Raw genomic sequence first — 19,309 nt, forward strand, 5'->3', positions numbered from 1 at the left:
AAAGACACACATTTGGACAGATGTTGAATAAACACTAAAATAAGTGTTTTTACATGTTCTGTAAAGTTGCATATATGCTACGGATGTGATGGACTGAGACTAGGCTGAATTAAAGTATTGAATTTGGCTAAATGCTTTGCTTTTATATTAAAAGTATTGATTTATTTGGCAACCAAGTGCACAGAAATGAGGAGACCTGTTTCTGTGTTCCCTGTGAGTGGAATTAGTGAAGTCCTGTGGATATTAACTTTAAACACAAATGCACTCTGGGTATGTGTTTAAATGTGTACGTGTTTATGAATGTGGATTAGTGCAGTTTGGAAAAATCTCTCTTGGCAAGGACAACATGAAAAAGTAAGAATGATTTTAAAAAATGATCAAAACAACACATGCACATCATAATACCATAATTTTAAAACTCAGGGATATGATGTTTCACCGTCAGATTCATCTGTGATTGGGTGTTAGTCAGGGTAAATGAGAAAGCCACTGAAGGTGCTGTATTTGTTGGTGTTTCCTCCGTGAACCTTTCCTCCATCCAGCTGCACAAACACCTCGTCCCCAACGTCTAGATGGAGGATCACACTATTGGATGCGTAGTCATAATTCTGGTCAGCATCCTGTGCGATGGCGCTCGCCCTTACCTGAGAAAAAGTTTCACATGTTAAAATGCATTAGAACACACACACACACACACACACAATCAGATTATCTTTCCAGCCTTGCCCGTGTAGATTTGTCTAAATTTGATTTAGTTCTTAAAATATCGACACAGAGCATATACAATGGCAGAACAGTTTCAATCTGACTCGAGGGATGAATGATGACTGCAGGTGTAAAGGTGATAAAATTGAGACAGCACCCTCTTCGTGTTTCGCTTTCACTCACTCAATACTTCTGGCTGTAATGCCATCTGTATCTTCCTGTCCACTGGGCTCATCTCAAATAGATGAGATGGGCAATGACCTTACACCCTCACATCTGATTGGACATCGGACAATACTTTCTCTATGTGTAGGCAGTTGCACAAGAGGTAGAGTCAGAAGAAACAGAGGAAGAGAGAAGTCCAATGGGATTGGGGTTTATTGATCCATGTGTTGCATGTAATTTATAAAAAGGCTTTTCTGTTATAACAGATTTGTACACACCAGTTGCATTATACACCATCCCTCAAGGTCTACTGACTTACAAATGTGATGTATTGGATTTTTATTTCAAGCACACAGACACACTCTGACACTAAACAACTAGAGCAACAACTTTATTATGATCTGTGAAATTTAATATACAGTTTATGATTTTATTAAATCAAATTTCTTTCAGGAACTTTCCAGTGTTTGTGTGGTTTTGTTTAAGATTTTACAGGTAAAGTTAAACATGCACTACTAAAGTCAAACAAATGAACCAACTGCGTTGATTAAATCATCAAAATCATCATCGTGTATACTCGATCCTGTTCCAACTCGTTTACTTAAAGATTTACTCCCAGCTATTGTAGAGCCCCTGCTTACATTAATCAATGCATCCCTTAGCCTTGGGTACGTACCTACATTGTTTAAAAGTGCTGTTATTAAACCCGATTAAAAAACCTAATCTTGATCCACATGTTTTATCTAATTATAGGCCAATTTCAAACCTTCCTTTTGTCTCTAAGATATTAGAAAAAGTCGTTTCCAAACAGTAATGTTCTTATTTGAATGAATCTGGATTTAGACCCAACCATAGTACCGAAAACGCATTAGAGTAGTTAACGAGTTGTTCATGTCTTCTGATAATGGATGTGTCTCTTTTCTTGTTCTATTAGATCTTAGTGCAGCGTTTGATACGGTCGATCATAACATTTTACTGGAGAGGCTAGAAAATACAGTAGGTGTTAAAGGACTCGCACTCTCCTGGTTCAAATCATATTTGACTGACCGCTCTCAATTTGTTTATGTAAATAATAAATGCTCGGAAACTACAAAAGTTAAGTGTGGTGTTCCACAGGGGTCGGTACTGGGACCGCTATTATTTACACTCTATATGCTTCCACTAGGAGAAATTATTCATAAACATGGCATAAATTTTCACTGATATGCAGATGGCACACGGCTGTATATATCAGCCAAACCAAATGATACTGACACAATCAGTAAGATAGAAGATTGTGTAAACTACATAAAAAACTGGATGTCATGTAATTTTCTTTTACTTAATTCAGATAAAACAGAGGTTTTACTTGTTGGCTCTAAAGCTGCAAGAGACAAGTTGTCTAACCTGGTGCTAAACCTAAACACTTTCTCTGTTACTCCCAGCCCAGATGTAAAAAACTTGGGTGTCACACTAGATTCAGATCTTTCCTTTGATACACACGTCAATAATATTACTAGAGTTGCTTTCTATCATTTGCATAATATTTCTTAAATAAGAAATATACTATCTGTTAATGACGCTGAAAAACGGATCCATGTGTTTATAACTTCTCGGTTAGATTACTGTAATGCTCATCTAACTGGATGCTCTGGTAGATCCATAAACAAACTCCAGTTAGTTCAAAATGCAGCAGCTCGAGTGCTAACTAGAACTAGAAAATTTGATCATATTACTCCTGTTCTATCATCTCTACACTGGCTGCCAGTTAAATTCCGCATTGATTACAAAATACTTTGACTAACCTTTAAAGCGCTACATGGTCTGGCTCCACAGTATCTGAGTGAACTTATTAATCACTACAACCCAGCGCGTCTACTTCGCTCACAAGATGCAGGGTTACTTATAGTTCCTAGAATTAAAAAGATCACGGCTGGTGGAAGAGCATTTGCTTACAAAGTTCCACATCTTTGGAATAATCTTCCTGCCTCTGTTCGGGATTCGGACACAGTCTCAATGTTTAAGTCTAGACTGAAAACATATTTATTTTCTCAGGCTTTTGATTAGTATAGACAGAGGTGCAGAGCTTGGGGGTTCTTGGTCATAGAAACTTGTGGTGATCAGGGATGTTGGGTTGCTGTCGTTCTGCCTCTCTTGTCCGATCACTCAGGTTTGGGTAGGGGAGGTGGACGCTGATGTCCTATGAAAGCCTTCATGACCTTGTTACCTGCTCGCTCTCCCTTTTAGTTATGCTGTAATAATTTGGGCTGCCGGAGTCTAAAACTCTCTGTAAAACTGTTTTACTCAACTAGCATTGTACATTATTTAACTACATTCTCTGTTGTTTTACCCCGAGGGCATTCTGATGGAAACCTGTTTACCCGCCAAGGTTAAGGATTGAAGTCGAGACTGCAGTGCCAACGATGCTGCTCCTGCCGGATGTGACGGGAGGCATAATTGCACCAAAAATGACAAGAACTCACTACAGACTTTACTGAAGACTAGACCGAATAACAACTCTATTATTATTTATTTATTTATTGCCAGTTGTAACTTTTAGTTAATTTAATTCTGTGTTTGTCTGATTTGTGTAAATCCTATTTATTTAAAGTATCCTTCAGACCACCCAAGAAGGATGGGCCCTGCTGAGTCTGGTTCCTCTCAAGGTTTCTTCCTGTAATTTACAGGGAGTTTTTCCTTGCCACAGTCGCCCTCGGCTTGCTCAACAGGGGTTTTGTATCTGTTGGTCCTGGATTTTGTAAAGTTGCTTTGAGACAATGTCTATTGTAAAAAGCGCTATATAAATAAAGTTGACTTGACATGCAGAAGCGTGTTCAGCGGCTCACTTGGGTAGACAAATGCCAAACAAAGACTGCTAGAAGTACTGGCCTTTACGTAACAGGTACCGATACCGCTCATATGTAATAAAAGCGCAACAATATACACTGATCAGCCATAACATTAAAACCACCTCCTTGTTTCTACACTCACTGTCCATTTGATCAGCTCCACTTACCATATAGAAAAACTTTGTAGTTCTACAATTACTGACTGTAGTCCATCTATTTCTCTACATACTTTTTTAACCTGCTTTTACCCTTCTTCAATGGTCAGGACCACCACAGAGCAAATATTATTTAGGTGGTGGATCATTCTCAGCACTGCAGTGTCAATGACATGGTGGTGGTGTGTTAGTGTGTGTTGTGCTGGTATGAGTGGATCAGACACAGCAGCACTGCTGGAGTTTTTAATTACCGTGTCCACTCACTGTCCACTCTATTAGACACTTCTACCAAGTTGGTCCACCTTGTAGATGTAAATTCAGAGACGATCACTCATCTGTTGCTGCTGTTTGAGTTGGTCATCTTCTAAACCTTAATCACTGGTCACAGGACGCTGCCCACAGGGCGCTGTTTGCTGGATGTTTTTGGTTGGTGGACTATTCTCAGTCCAGCAGTGACAGCGAGGTGTTTAAAAACTCCATCATCATTGCTGTGTCTGATTTACTCATACCAGCACAACACACACTAACACACCACCACCATGTCAGTGTCACTGCAGTGCTGAGAATGATCCACCACCTAAATAATACCTACACTGTAGTGGCCCTGTGGGGGTCCTGACCATTGAAGAACAGGGTAAAAGCAGGCTAAAAAAGTATGTAGAAAAACTACAGTCAGTAATTGTAAAACTACAAATTGCTTCTATATGATAAGTGGAGCTGATAAAATGGACAGTGAGTGTAGAAACAAGGAGGTGGTTTTAATGTTATGGCTGATCAGTGTATATAGGCGCCACAGGCCCCTAATATAAAAACGTGACTAATGAGGGTTTTAATGATTTAAAATGATGAAACTGCTCTTTTTCTGTTACTGAATAATGGGACCACATATTTCTTTCACCAAAACTTTCATAAATTCATTTGGATTTTCTGAAAATATGTGTCATTTAACTTTGTTTTATGACCTCCTAATTCCACTTCACTGATTACAGCTGGTGATCTCTTTGTTCCCATATAAATAGCGCTAATTTAACTAAACCCATTAAAAAACATTAAGGTTACTGAATTAACAAAACTGTAACCATATGCTGAAAAGAAATTTTGTAACACCAAAATAAGAACAGATCTGGTTTGTGTTAAAAGGTGCTGAAACACTGCCTTTGGTCAATCAAGTACTACCATGGCCTTGAAGACCTTAATCTGCTTCTTGCTTTTTGGTGGTTCTTAGATTATACATGACACTCCAAACAAATTTATTTTCAGCATAACGTGACAGTTTAGGGTTTTCTTCTAGGCAAGAGACCACTGTTCCATGTACTTTTAAATTGGTGCAGTCAAACTAGCCCTGTTTATGTGGACACAGAGAAGTCAACATCAGGAATCAATCATAATCCCAAAAGTGAATAAGAGGCCATGTCACAAATTTAAATGACATTAAAGAACATCAACCAAATTAATAATGTGTTGTTGTATTTATACTTTTTTACACATTTTTTAAACATACAATAATATAAATAAAAAAAAACAATTAAATGTGTAATTTTTTAACACAGTTCAGTCACAAACTAATAACTAATAAGCAAAATTCATTACAATTCTGTGTATGTACATTTCGGACAAAAAAACTGTATGACACCAGTTTTCTTTAGCTCAAAAGTAAATGGCAGTCTTGGATTCCATTTGGTTCCTTGACAGCCTCTGGCAAGACGGATTAAATTCTCAAGACTTAAACCTCACTTTGCTACACTGGGCTCGTGTATGTAAATTTGCCTCGGGTCCACTCACTGCTCCTGACACTTTATCATTCCAGCCTGTCAATGTTAGCACATACCAGAATAATGCTGTCAGTCCAATACGGCTTCTGCAAAACACATTACATCTATGGATGGGCATAAAAAATGGGTCAGCTGGTTAAAATGAAGATACATATTTACTGCTGTGGAATTTCAGTTGTTGAAGCTGTAATGTATTTTATAGTCATATATACCGATCAGCCAGAACATTAAAACCACCTCCTTGTTTCTACACTCACTCCATTTTATCAGCTCCACTTACCATATAGAAGCACTTTGTAGTTCTACAATTACTGACTGTAGTCCAACTGTTTCTCTGCATGCTTTGTTACCCCCTTTAATGCTGTTCTTTAATGGTCAGGACTCTCCCAGGACCTTCACAGAGCAGGTATTATTTAGGTGGTGGATGATTCTCAGCACTGCAGTGACACTGACATGGTGGTGGTGTGTTAGTGTGTGTTGTGCTGATATGAGTGGATAAGACACAGCAGCGCTGCTGGAGTTGGACACGGTATTTAAAAACACCAGCAGCACTGCTGTGTCTGATCCACTCATACCAGCACAACACACACTAACACACCACCACCATGTCAGTGTTACTGCAGTGCTGAGAATGATCCACCATCTAAATAATACCTGTTCTGTGGTGGTCCTGTGGGGGTCCTGACCATTGAAGAACAGGGTGAAAGCATGCTAAAAAAGTATGTAAAGGAATAGATGGACTACAGTCAGTAATTGTAGAACTACAAAGTGCTCCTATATGGTAAGTGAAGCTGATAAAATGGACAGTGAGTGTAGAAACAAGAAGGTAGTTTTTAATGTTATGGCTGATCAGTAAATATATAATTTGTTCTGAGATAGTCAATACTTCATACCTTTATGATTCATTTACTTTCACTTACCACTTCATCCTGGTCAGTAGTGGGTCCAGTGACACTTTAAAACACTGGGGTGTATCTGTCATGTTTTAGATTTAGATACAACCAGTGGACAGAAACCATGACTAAACTGGGAGAATAACTGAGTTAGTTTTACAGCACCAGTGTGGACAGATACTGATGCACACAAAACTGTTACAGTGGCAAGAGCTTCCTGTTCCTGCTTGCTAAACATGAGTGAGTAAGGGTGTTTTAGACCAGGCCCATCAGGAACTTTGCATTTAGGAGGACAGCCTGTGATGTTGTCCAGTTTTTGTTGTTTGCAGGAGTGCTGATTTGCATATATAATGGATTTTCGATAGCAGCATTGCAATAACATTTTTATAATAATGTACAGATGATTGAATTGTACAGGTCACTGGGGCAGGCTATGTTGGAATGAGCTATTCATTTAACAAAATAAATATAGCATAATATTTGATGAAGCTATTCATTTAATTAAGAGTCAAACGAGAAATGTAATTCTGTATGTATTAGGTTCGGGTCTCAAATCCGGCATTTTCTCATGTTGTCCTTAATTCCTCTCACATCCCCTCATTAATTATCCCTGTCTCCCCCATGTCTCTTCGTCCTCAGAAACACAACGACATTTTTACTCGCTTGCTTCTGAATGAGATGCAGGTCACGCGCGTGTCTCCCCGGCACGGTCGGTGCAGGCTTGCGCGTCCCTGTCTGACTTAAATCAGATTGATTAGTGGCGTGAGGTGGCAGCTCCCGTGGGACAGTTGGACTGCAGGGGGAGGTGCGCCGGCGGCGTAATTGCCACTGGCGGAGGCTCGGTGCTGCTCCTAATGGGGCCCATTCCACAATAACTTCACTGTATCACAATAAACGGAGCCCTGCACTGGGCATGGCGGTCAAATAGAGTCATCCAATAGACTAGGAGTAACTTGTGTGAGTAAATGTATGTGTGCGCTAAGTGTGACATCGAGTAAAGTAAATATGGGTGATAAAGAGAATGAGAAAAGTAAAATCATTGTGAAAAGGTAATTTACTGTTTACATACTGTATATTTGTCACGCTTAAATGTGTCTAATATTTAAACTTAATTTTAAATAAGCAATAGGTGAGTAAACACAAAATTTAGTTATATACACTGATCAGCCATAACATTAAAATCACCTCCTTGTTTCTACACGTCACTGTAAACGGTACACTCATGTTCAGTGGCGATTTCTCGAAGACTGCAAGGGAAGCTCAGCTTCCCCTAAAATGTCAAAAATTAAATGGTCAAATATGTACAGTTGTGTTAACATTTCATTGACTACAAATGCGTTAGAACACGTTCATCTCGAAGACGAGTTCGTTCAGAATCAGCTACTTATCACAAATCGACTGACTCCTGTAGCGTCAATGCATTTGCCCGTAGAAGCTGCGCGTCTATTCACTTCAATGGGGCTGCATGGAACGGGTTTTTTCATTGCTTCGAAACTCGCCGGTCATTGGATAAATGCCATGATTTTGTCCCGCCCCCGGACGCTGAGCGTCTCTGGGGGTGAATGGAGCTGTGGGCGGGTCTGGACGCGGAGCTTCTGCAAGATGATTGGAGGATCAGTCGAAAGGCTGAATCCCGTTTTGATTGACAGCTATTTTGAGATCTACACGTCACTTAATCACTGGGAGCTTCAGTCCCATCGCGGATTTTGCAAGTGAAGTCGAATGACAAACTGCAACCCATTTCTTGGTATTTGCTTGGTGAAATTACTTGACCATTTCCATTGTTCATTGTGTAAATAAAACACACTCATAGTATTTGTTTCAGGACACTGGTCAAGTTCCTGGAAAAGACGCCTACTTGGTACGATAGGATCACAGGCCATTTTCTTGAAAAGGAACGGAAGGCAGAATTTATATATAAATAAATTGACAAATTTTATGATGTAAGCCGACAATGAGCTTCCCCTCTTTGAAAGACCAGCAGCCGCCACTGCTCATGTTATAGTTTCATGTGCGGTAGGGTGCGTGATTTAGTCACATTTGCCTCTGAAGTTTGGTAAAATTGGTGCAATGTTTTCTGAGTATGTGTGCTTGCTTTACCAATGTTTTTGATTAGCATCTGACAAAGACGCTGTATAGAAATTCCAACATGTTTTTTAAATAAATACTATGTGACGATAATATTATTGTGCATGTGGGGTGATTTAGCATATTATGCAAATTAGCTTAAGGTCTAAGTTGGCACAGCGAAATGTTTCTTGAGGGGTATTGTAGGGCATAAGACAAGTACTCAGAAAAAAAAGAGATATGGACCTTAAATTTGCCAGTCGAGACTATTACTCTCTGACCAAGTCTCATGTTCGTACCACTTACAGTTTGGTCCTTGCAATTTGTTTTATCAGAGAAAAAGAAGAAGAAAAATCCTAACAAAAACAACAGGGTTTCAGCACCTTCGGTGATTGTACCCCTAATTAACCAATACAAATGTTTTTAGGCACCCACAAGCTCCAACCTGCAATGCGCCCACCCACCAAGCCTATGTCGGCTGGCAGCGGGCATGAAGGTGCAGATGAAAGAGCTGGTCTCTTCAAACAGCAATTTAAAAACTTTCTGTATCTAATCAAGAATTTTTTACATTAGCTGGGTCGTGTTCCTTTGGAAGCAGCCTTTGAACTCGGCTCAGTGCTGGGTTCTTTTATTCTTTTTTATTTTATTTTTCTTCTGCCTGCTAGTTTGTCTGTGTGTCTCTTTGTTGGTTTGTTAGAATGCTCTGCCAGGCTGATGGTTGAACTTGACGATCTGCCGCGACTTCTCCCGCTGGTCCTTTCGCTGGTGTGTTCTTTGATCTGGTTTCCAGGAACTTAGCTGGTGGTGTGGTCCATTTCTCTTGTGCTTATACCATCATTTTTGTGTGCAGCTGTCAGAAATACAAGTAGGTGGTCTGAGAGAATTCTTCTATTTTTGCCGTCCTTTCTACGTTGCTTTCACAAGAGATCCATTTTGGACACAAGCTGTGTCTAGCAATGGTATGTGGAAGTGCTTGTACTTTATATTGCTAATGGTGCATTGAGTTTCCTTTGGATTGTAGCTCGCTGGTGGATGAAGTATCTGGTGTAGATGCAATTCAGCGATCCTCTTTAGTTTCTTCTCTAATCCATCTCTGTTGTTTCTTTTTTTCACTGAGATCGCCGGGGCTTATAATGATTATGCCCCTGTGGGGCAATCACCTCTTTTCCCAAACACCCAGACCAGTTTCATTATCCAGTAAAGAGTTGAAAGGTATTAACAGTGGAATGAGTTTTGTTTTTGTTACAAAACACAACTGCTTCATGAAATTGGAAAATAGAAAAGATAAAACCCAAAGTTTTATCTTTTGCACTCTTGCACCCAGAGTTTTTGAGTATACCAGTCTGACCACTGCTGGGTAGAGGATGGAGTCAAAGCCCTGCAATGCATTGACAACCTGTCCAGGATAATCCTGCCCTGTGCCCAGTGTGTCCTGGTGAAACGTGACCCACAAGCCTGACCAGGATAAAGTGGTTGATAAAAATGAAATAAAAAAGCTGTGATGTAGGTTCTTCTTCAGTATTATTACAATACATTTTTTAAAAGCTAAAAATGTAAGCATTTAATGGGTAAAACAAAACTAAAAGAGAACAATATTCTTGTTTCAAGAGAATCATTGCAGTTTTTTGTGAGCTTAATGTTAGTTCTTAGCTTTACTCATCACAGCTTTTCCCTCTCTGCCTTTCTGTCTCTCTAATGCTCTGTGATGTTCAGCACCGCTGAAGGCTAATTGGTGGTTCAGGTGTCTGCTGCTCCATCAGCAGATCCCTAATTGGTTGCTCACTGTAAACAGACACCAGTTTGATAAAAGCCGTCCTATCTGAAAGTTTAACATCAACATAATTGTGATCTAGGTTAAGACTGTATGTATATGCATGTGTGTGGTAAGGGTGTCCTTTACTGTGCCTCCTCACAGAATCACGTTAATCTTGGCGTTTGTATGAGCGCGACCTTTAGGCTGCTCTATTGAAAGGGCAACGAAAACACAGGAAATTGAGAGAGCAAGAAAGCGAAAGGGAAAAGAATAACAAGATGAGCTTTGAAGGAACAGAGAACAGTGCAGTGCAGGAAGAGCCTGCAAAATCTCCAGTGATGCACTAAATATCTTATTGAGAGTATCGCTGGCGGCCTCAAATCTATCACGGTAATGTGGACTGGAATCATCAGCTAAATTAACGACTTAATTGGAGGATGTAAACTCATTAGCTGCGGTTTAATTGACAAGATGTTAAAGCCTGGGCTACCACCTCATGCTGTAATTAGCTCTGTGGCACCCTGACAGCACCATGAAGTGAGAGAGCTCAGGAAGAGGGAGAGAGAGTAAGCAGGATGAAGGAAAAAAGTGAGTAGAGAGCAAACTGAAATGACAGAGGATAAACAGAAGGAAAGTGGAAGGCAAAAAAGAGAAGGGGAAAAACAAGGCTCGAGAGTTATATATGGGTTTACATAGCCATGAAATAATTATTGAATTTAGCTCAACAGTAGTGATATCTTGTAATGACAGTAATTTGTGCATAAATTCATTAAATACTTTACACCCTTCATTAAGATGACCCTACTTTTCACATTTCAAACTAATGGACTAGAAAAATATTCTGCATGTGCATTTTAAATATACACTAATTTATGAAATCATCTTTCACATTTCACATGTTTTTACTTCTTTACGTCATTAATTAATTTATTGGGTACATCTGCACTTTAAGTCAAAAAGAGACCTTTGTAACTTTGCCCAAAACTTTGGCAAATGTTAATCAATTTTCAAAATTCCTTTGCAGCACAGGATCATGCTGAATAATCCAGACTGACGAAGTCCAGTTTCTCTAGAAATCTGACATGATCACAAGTTCTTGAACTTGTGCAATGCTGTCACAGGTACGCATGCTTTTAGTCGTCTGCTTTACTATCACAAATCTTGTACAGCAATTTTTAAGTCTTCCTTTATTCCTGTTTTTCTCTGAAAATTCAGCCAGTATTTTCCTACATTTTATAACCTTTAAACAGATAAAAGTTCTCAATAAAAATTCTGTCCTCAGTGGTAAAAACCTTTTTGTCTTGTGGTACATTATTGTCGTCTGCTGCTGTTGAGCGGAAACACAAATGGTTGTCATGGTAACCAAAATTAAGGTAAGTAAAATGACCTTGATGTGTCCAACAATATAAGGATTTTGAAGGTTGATCAACATTTGCCAACATTATCGTATTAACATTAAGGTACAGAGGTCCCTTTTTGACTAAAAGTGTACGGTAAAGTCAAAAGAGCAGACATTTGTAAAACCTGTACACTACACTTTAATATCAAATTTATTTGGCCACCACTAACATTTATTAAGTTCAGGGGTTTCAGTCACACCCATTGCTAACAGGTGTAAAAACTGCTTTCATCTTTTCTTTTAACTTTAAGGCAACAGTTTAGGCAAGGTCCTTCACTGTTTCAGCATGATTGTGTCCTTGTGCGGGTTTATAAAGACATGGTTTGATAACTTTGTTGTAGATTAACTCTTGTTGCCCACACAGAGTCCTAACCTTAACCCACCGAAATCAATAGGAACGTCACTTGACAAAGCTGGAACTTTTCGTCCACCATTAGTGCCTGACTTCTCCAGGCACACTCTTAGTCACACTCTAAAACCATGTGGAAAGCCTTCCCAAAAATTAAAGGCTATTACACAGAAAATAAGAACTTCTGTGGTAAAATAAAACAAAGACCAATGTTAGAAGGGGAAAAAGGTGATTTAAGGTCCTGATCTCAAACTTATCAGAATATGTAAACTGTACTGAAAAGTTTCTGCCAGAAAACCAGCAAGTGTGGTTGAAATTTGAATAACAATTCTGCCAAGTAAAGTGGCCAAAGCCTGTAAGCCTAACAAAAATGAGGTGCAGTTTGAAATCTGTAGAATTTGTCATATTTTCAGAAAACCTGTGACTTTGATCAGTATCCACTGTGGTGACAAAAAGCACTAATTGCACTCATTTCTTCTCCCAATTACTTTTCTTGATTATTTTTCTAATGATTGTATATTTTGAGGAGGCACATAAAATGTCATAAAATACCAATGTCTTAAAATACCTCATGGCCACTACATGGAGTGTAAATAATAGCATGGATTTCTATGAATCACCATTGGAAATCACTTGTTAATGTTTTTTCTCACACTGCGTGAGGTGCATGGTATTATTTATAAAAAAAATCCTATCATGTTCCTGTAGTATGATCCCTAGACGTTTACTTTTGGTCACTCTCTCTTAATTTTACTCATCTATCTCACTTAAACTGATCTGATGGTTGTTCTGCCTCTGGCCTTGCTGCAACTCAGTCGAACCCTCTGTCTGCTTTCCTCTGATTAGCTATCTATCATGCTTTTCTCCCCTCAACTCTTTATTATCATACACAATCCTGCTCTCTCTCACAGTATACAATGGTACAGGATCATCTATCCCCTATTTTTTAAAAACTAATTTGAGCAGAATCCAAAATGTTTACCTAAACTCACATTAAATCAAAGACCAGCTTTATAAACTAAGGCTGTTTGAGAAAACTTGAGACGATTTAAATAATTTAAATGGTATGAATGATAACAGATGAGAACACAAAGACCATAAGAAGATAATGTGTGTGTATGCGTGTGTGTGTGTGTGTGAGTGTACCAAAGGTGGAAAAGTGGAAACTCATCCTAAAAACATGAATGATTTAGCAGATGTGGAAAGCAGTGAATGACAATAAATGATATCAAACCATAGCTGGCTGAACCAACACAGCCTCTCTCTGTTTTTTTAATCCTCCAGCTCACATATTTATCGTCCTTTTAAACTTAATAGAGCTGGTGTTAAATCAATAAACAGTCTGCCTATGGCCTGTAATAGGTGGATAGTGGTGGATATGCTGCAATAAAACAGTTTGTGTTATATGAGTATCAGGGGAGCAGTTGTGTTACTCCTCTAGGAAGGGGGTTTAAAGAGAAAAATGGTGGATGTCGAAAGGATTTCTGATTTAACAATGTTTTGTTGGAAAATTGTGCACGACAAAGAACTACCATATTGCTTAATTTGAAAAAGAGCATTTTTAATCTTCTCTAACATTAAGTTGTGTTAATAATACATTTCATGAGATTATTTGGACTTTTATTGTACACTAATATCTCTGTACACTGATGTACACGTTTTTAACAATTAACAGGCTAGTATAGTGTTCAGAGATTTACAAGATTTTAAGTTTAATTTTTTCTTTACTTACAAGCTCAATTTTTTTAAGTTCGGAACTTTTGCATTTTTGTAAAATCCAAAAACCAAAAAAAAAAAAAAAACATTCTGTGATTTGTTAGTGTTCTTAAACCTTTATCTAACTGACAGAAGTACAAAGAAATTACTTGTAATGTTTGGCCAACTGACCTGATTGTATTTTATAAATATGAACAAATTTAGAATTTGATTCAACACACAAAATGTTGTAAGAGGGGGCAAAATAAGTGTGAAATGTTTGTAGACTATTCAAGTTACATCAATTTAAAACATTCCTCAATAAGCAGGTGAATTATCATGATATGAAAGTATGAAGGTTATCATGACTAGGTAAACAAGGAAAATTCAAGGCTCAGTGTCATGGGTTGTGGCCGATCTCTTTGTGCCAAACCTCATTAGAGAATTGTCAATACATTCAAAAATTTGGGCGGCACGGTTGCTCAGTGGGTAGCACTTGCCTCACAGCAAGAAGGTCCTGGGTTCGATCCCCAGGTGGGGCAGTCCGGGTCCTGTGTGGAGTTTGCATGTTCTCCCTGTGACTGCGTGGGTTTTCCTCCAGGAGCTCCGATTTCCTCCCACAGTCCAAAAACATGCAAATGTGGTGAATTGGAGATACAACATTGTCCATGACTGTGTTTGTCATTAAACTTGTGAACTGATGAATCTTGTGTAATCAATAAGTACTGTTTCTGTCATGAATGTAACCAAAGTGTAAAACATGAGAGTTAAAATCCTAATAAACAAACAAACATTCAGAAAGATTTCTTAATGCAAAATTGCAAACAGTTTAGGTCTTTTAACATCTACCATGCATAATATTGTAAAGAGATTAAAGCAAGTCTGTGTATGGCAAGGCTGGAAACTACTATTGAATGTGTGTAACATTCTCAAGACAGCATTGCATGAGCAACGGTCACGCTACTACAATAAGTGTAGCAACATGGGTTCAGAAGTACTTCAGAAAACTGTTGTATCTTAACAGTCCAAGCTACATCAAAAATCCAACTTTTTTTGTAAAGAGAGAGATTCTGTAATTCTTTGCAGAAATGACACAGTTCTTTTGTCCTGAGCTCATCCCAGGTTGACTAAAAATTCCTTTAATTTACCAAAAAACATGCACAAGGTTACCTATAGCGTGACTGTGTGTGTGTTGCCCTAAAATGGAATGGCACCCAGTCCAGGGTGTATTCCTGTCTTGTGCACAGTGTTTACAGGTGGTGCTACATTTTAAAAAATAAATAATTTAAGCGTTTTTTTTTAAATGCTTCACAAAGCCTCCCAAGAGATCTCAGCCAAGAGGAGAAGGCAGTATGTAAGTGTGTGCTTAAGTGTGTGTGTGTGTGTGTGTGTGTGTGAGACACATGTTCAGGTGTATATGACAGAGTGTGTGTCGACACATATTAACAAGGGAATTTTTCATCTCTCTTTGGATAATCCCTACATTTTTTCTCCACTGTTGTGTGACTCAAATGACAACAGAACGGTTGAGTTGAGAGCAGCTGAATCCCTGATCTGTGTCATGTTTCACCAGATGGAGGCTTGTGTTTTCTTCTGCTAGTTCTCTGGTACTCTCTTTACTTTTTTGGTTAAAATCCTGTGGTCCTATGAGGTCTGTTTCCAGCTGTTGCATTTCATTCCACTCCACAAAAACATAGAGAATAAACAGCATGTGTCTGTGGTCTTTTTTTTTTAATGTAATTCTCTGTTTGAATGATGAGTGTAATGAATTTTATTAATATTTTGCCATAACAGATTGTTAGTTTTGTACCACAATGATTTTTTTGATAGCTAAAAACAGGGTTTACAAACAGAGACATCATAAAAGCGCAACCTGATTTTAAAGTGTTCAATAATTATTATAATAAAGTGTCTTATAAGTGTGTTCGAATTACAACCACAGCTGCACATGTGACTGTACTATGGTTGATCAACCAGAAAAAGCTATAATAGACTTTAAACAATTAGCACCTTAATATGTGAGATTCGAAAGCAACAGAAGGCAACTAAAAGAGGACAACAAATTGAATATCTGAATTGCAAGTACAATCACAAATGCTGGAAACTAATGTAATATTTTAAAAGAAAAATATTATGGCAGCATTACAGAAAGCATCTGCAAAGATGAAATGCTGTTGAAATTGGAAGCTTGCTGTCATGGATAGACATACATTCTATACTATAGCTGCTAAATACAGCATAGCACTAACCAATGCACTGTTGCTACTTGGAATCTTTTTATATCAAACTCTAATGCACAATCATGCATCACTTGATGTAGAGAGCAAAAAATATTAACCTGGGAAAGGAAAAAATAATACGGTTTGTTGACTTAACTTTCACCATAGTCCTACATCTGAATGTCTGACAGGATTACGTTTGGAGAACATTCCTTACTATGAAGCCTCGTTGTTGTTACACCTTGTCTTGCTGAGAAATTTATTAAAGTCCTTACTTGTTGCGTGACAGTTTTCAGTGCAGGATGACAACAGCTAACAAATCCATCCCTATGCATACTTACAACCAGTCACTGCCTTTTTAAAACTGTCACTCAGTGTCACTGAGTAACTAAACACATTTTACATAGATACACTATTTTCCTATATAAACAGATATACAAACTGACATAGAATGATGGAAACAAGGCCAACCTTAGCAGACAGCATGTTTAAAAATGCCTTAAACTATTGTCACTTAGTAGAATGAATGTGTGCGTTGATATAAATGAAGAGTAACACTTTTCCACTCTAATGCCAAACTACGTATTTGTATTTTCAGCAAACACGTATGTGAGAAATGTAGGTAATTTATTAACTTAATGAAAGTTTTTATTTGGTTATAGCTTGGTTATGTTCCCTCACAAGCATCATTTGCTAATATAGCCTGATAACATCTGGACTGGACAAAACAGTTGGTCTTTCTCAAGTGGCAGGTAAGCAGCAGGCTTGGCATTCCTGTTCTCATTGAGTAACACTAACCAATCACACGTGTATGTGAGCTCACCAGGCCGCTGATCTTTTAGCACACTGATCTGTGCTCTGATGTCACATGAGCTGGCTTAATGTGTCAGAGACAAACCATGTGTTAACCTGCACCCTAACAGGTTGGTAGCTGTCATTTGACTGAGGAGCCGTGACAGAGCAGAGGGTGGAAAAGAAATTAAAATATGTTACTAAATAAGAATTTGCTATATTAAATAATAAGCAGATAGTAAGTCACAGGCAAAACTTTGATCAAATGCATAGGCCCAGTGACTACAGGTTGCATCTAATTGAATTCCACTTACATTGGTGGTTCAACACCTTTTTCACCAGCAGGGACACAACAGGCTACAACAGATGACAAAAACATATTTCTTGGGCAGCAATTTACAAAGGCTAAATTACTTTTAAGAAGTTTACATAAAATTGTAATAAATATGTTTAAATACAATTGTAATAAACATGTACATTGTGGTAGTTTGGGGGTTTTAAGAATTTCTGCAACTTTTATTTTTCTGTAATTGAATAGGGAACTTATAAGTGTGTGTTTGTCCAAAACATATTCATAGGTAATATTATAAGAAAGAAGCCTCTGCACCAAAATGGTCTTTACAGCATTAAAGCATAACTCAGCATGAGACAGCTGGGATTTTCATAGTGAATCTCAGCTCTGCCATCCGGTTGGGCTGAGCGGCCACATGAACAACGATTGGCCTGTTGTTCATATAGGTTTGGGGTATTAAGCCGGATAGGGACTCCTCGTAACTGATGCACTACGACCTCTGCTGGCTGATTGATGGCGCCTGCACAGAGGCGGGGAACGCGTGGGGATCAGGGTGTGTCTCTCCGTACACAAGGCTGATTCGCATATATGCACTCGCCTAGCGTGGGTGACAAAATGCATACGGCTGCTGCCCACATGTCGGAGAGGGCGTGGGTTAGCTTTGTTCTCCTCCAATCAGAGCGGGGGTCGGCATTAGTGGAGAGGAAGCGTGACAAAATCGGGCAATTGGACGCGCTAAAAAAAGTCGAGAGAAAAAGCAAACAAAATATTTAAAAAAACAAGAGTAAATTCGGGTACACATATCAGTTTCATGCTTGAGCAAAGTAAATTTGGAGAGATTACACATATATTTCTATATGGAATCAAATTTAATCTGCATATGAGAAAAATGCATCTGCTCTTGAAATAAACTGATTGCTCTTAAACTCAATGAACTGAAGCCATCCTATTTTTTTTTTCTATTTAATAAATCAATAATAATAAAAATAATAATAAAAAAAACAGATGCTGGTAAAATATTTATTCTAAGCAAATTAGGTCCAAGTTTGTGGTTTATGTGGCTTGTGGTTTTGTCAGTTTACATTTAATTGTCAGTTAGACGCCTGTACACACACAAACACAGTTACATCCTACCTGTCCATTCTTCTTGAGGTCTGCCCACATACTGGTTCCGTCTCCCCCTTTCATGAGGACATGGTAGGTGAAGAAGTAGATCCCAGGCAAAGGACAGGTGAACTTGCCTGTGGTGGGCTCATAATAATTCCCCACATTGGTCACCACATCGTCAAACTTGAGGATATCCGTTCCCTCATGCTGCTTGCGCAGGCCAGCATAAAATGCAATTTTGGGGCTGTAGAATGATGGGACATATCCTCCTGGGCCTGGACCTGGGGGACCTGGAGGACCTGGTTTGCCTGGTTCACCAGGGGGTCCGCGTGGACCAGGAGGTCCAGGTAAGCCTGGGATGCCACGAAAGCTTGACTTTCCTCCTCCTCTGCGTGCAGGGACATCATGTGGAGGTGGAGAAACAGGTGTAAGTTCGTTGCTTGGTGGAAGAGTGTCGCACATCATTTTACAACTGCCCAACATCTCATAATGAGTTCCCCCACCTGAAGCTCCACCCAGCTTGGTGCTGTGGACCAAAAGTGGAATGGCGACCAGTAGCACCAGCACCATGGCCACACAGACTGCAGCGCCAATCACACGCTTTTTGCGGCTTAGTCGAGATACCGCAATAGAGAGGAAGTCCTCCTCTCCTTTAGAAGACACGGGGCCGGCCAGAATGAATTTTGAGAGATATAGCCGACTAGAGTGAAAGTAAAGGTTTAAATTAATAAACAATGATCGAAACCGTGTAGAGAAACAGCTCTTAAACTTGTTTTTCCCACTTCAGTAATATATAATTTAACTGTATCAGTTACATAAATAATGCTTGGAAAAACCCTCCTTATTAGTCATTACTGACTTCCAATTTTTCTATAGTTCTATAGGCAGATGTTCCTCCAAATATTTGTCCTGTAATGGATTTTGTAATGGTATTGTATTTCTATAAATGCTGTGAGTTGATAATGGTGTAGCTTTGCATTATTTTTGTAATACGTTCCTCCAGCATAGACGAGCACTGTGTGTCTGGCAAATCCTTAGCACACCCACATCCATATCCACATTACAGATTTTTCCAAAACCGTCTTTCTTGCATCCGAATAATAAATCAGCTGTTTTCT

General features: G+C 38.8%; 1 protein-coding gene across 2 annotated transcripts; it reads right to left on the reverse strand.

Moving 5' to 3' along the window:
- Positions 1 to 445: 445 nt before the first annotated feature.
- Positions 446 to 18,958, reverse strand: c1ql4b (complement component 1, q subcomponent-like 4b). Of its 2 annotated transcripts, XM_062997026.1 has the most exons (3): positions 18,219 to 18,847; positions 17,107 to 17,149; positions 5,455 to 5,711 (listed from the first exon to the last, which is right to left on the reverse strand). In XM_062997026.1, coding segments are annotated over exons 1-3 (588 nt in total). In that variant the 5' UTR covers positions 18,762 to 18,847; the 3' UTR covers positions 5,455 to 5,709. The 2 variants fall into 2 exon arrangements, with proteins under 2 accessions (XP_062853097.1, XP_062853096.1); XM_062997027.1 differs by lacking the exons at positions 5,455 to 5,711; positions 17,107 to 17,149 and adding an exon at positions 446 to 644 and having other exon boundaries at positions 18,219 to 18,958.
- Positions 18,959 to 19,309: the final 351 nt, after the last annotated feature.

Source organism: Trichomycterus rosablanca, chromosome 6 (assembly GCF_030014385.1).
Source record: "Trichomycterus rosablanca isolate fTriRos1 chromosome 6, fTriRos1.hap1, whole genome shotgun sequence".
In the NCBI taxonomy this organism is placed as follows: Eukaryota; Metazoa; Chordata; class Actinopteri; order Siluriformes; family Trichomycteridae; genus Trichomycterus; species Trichomycterus rosablanca.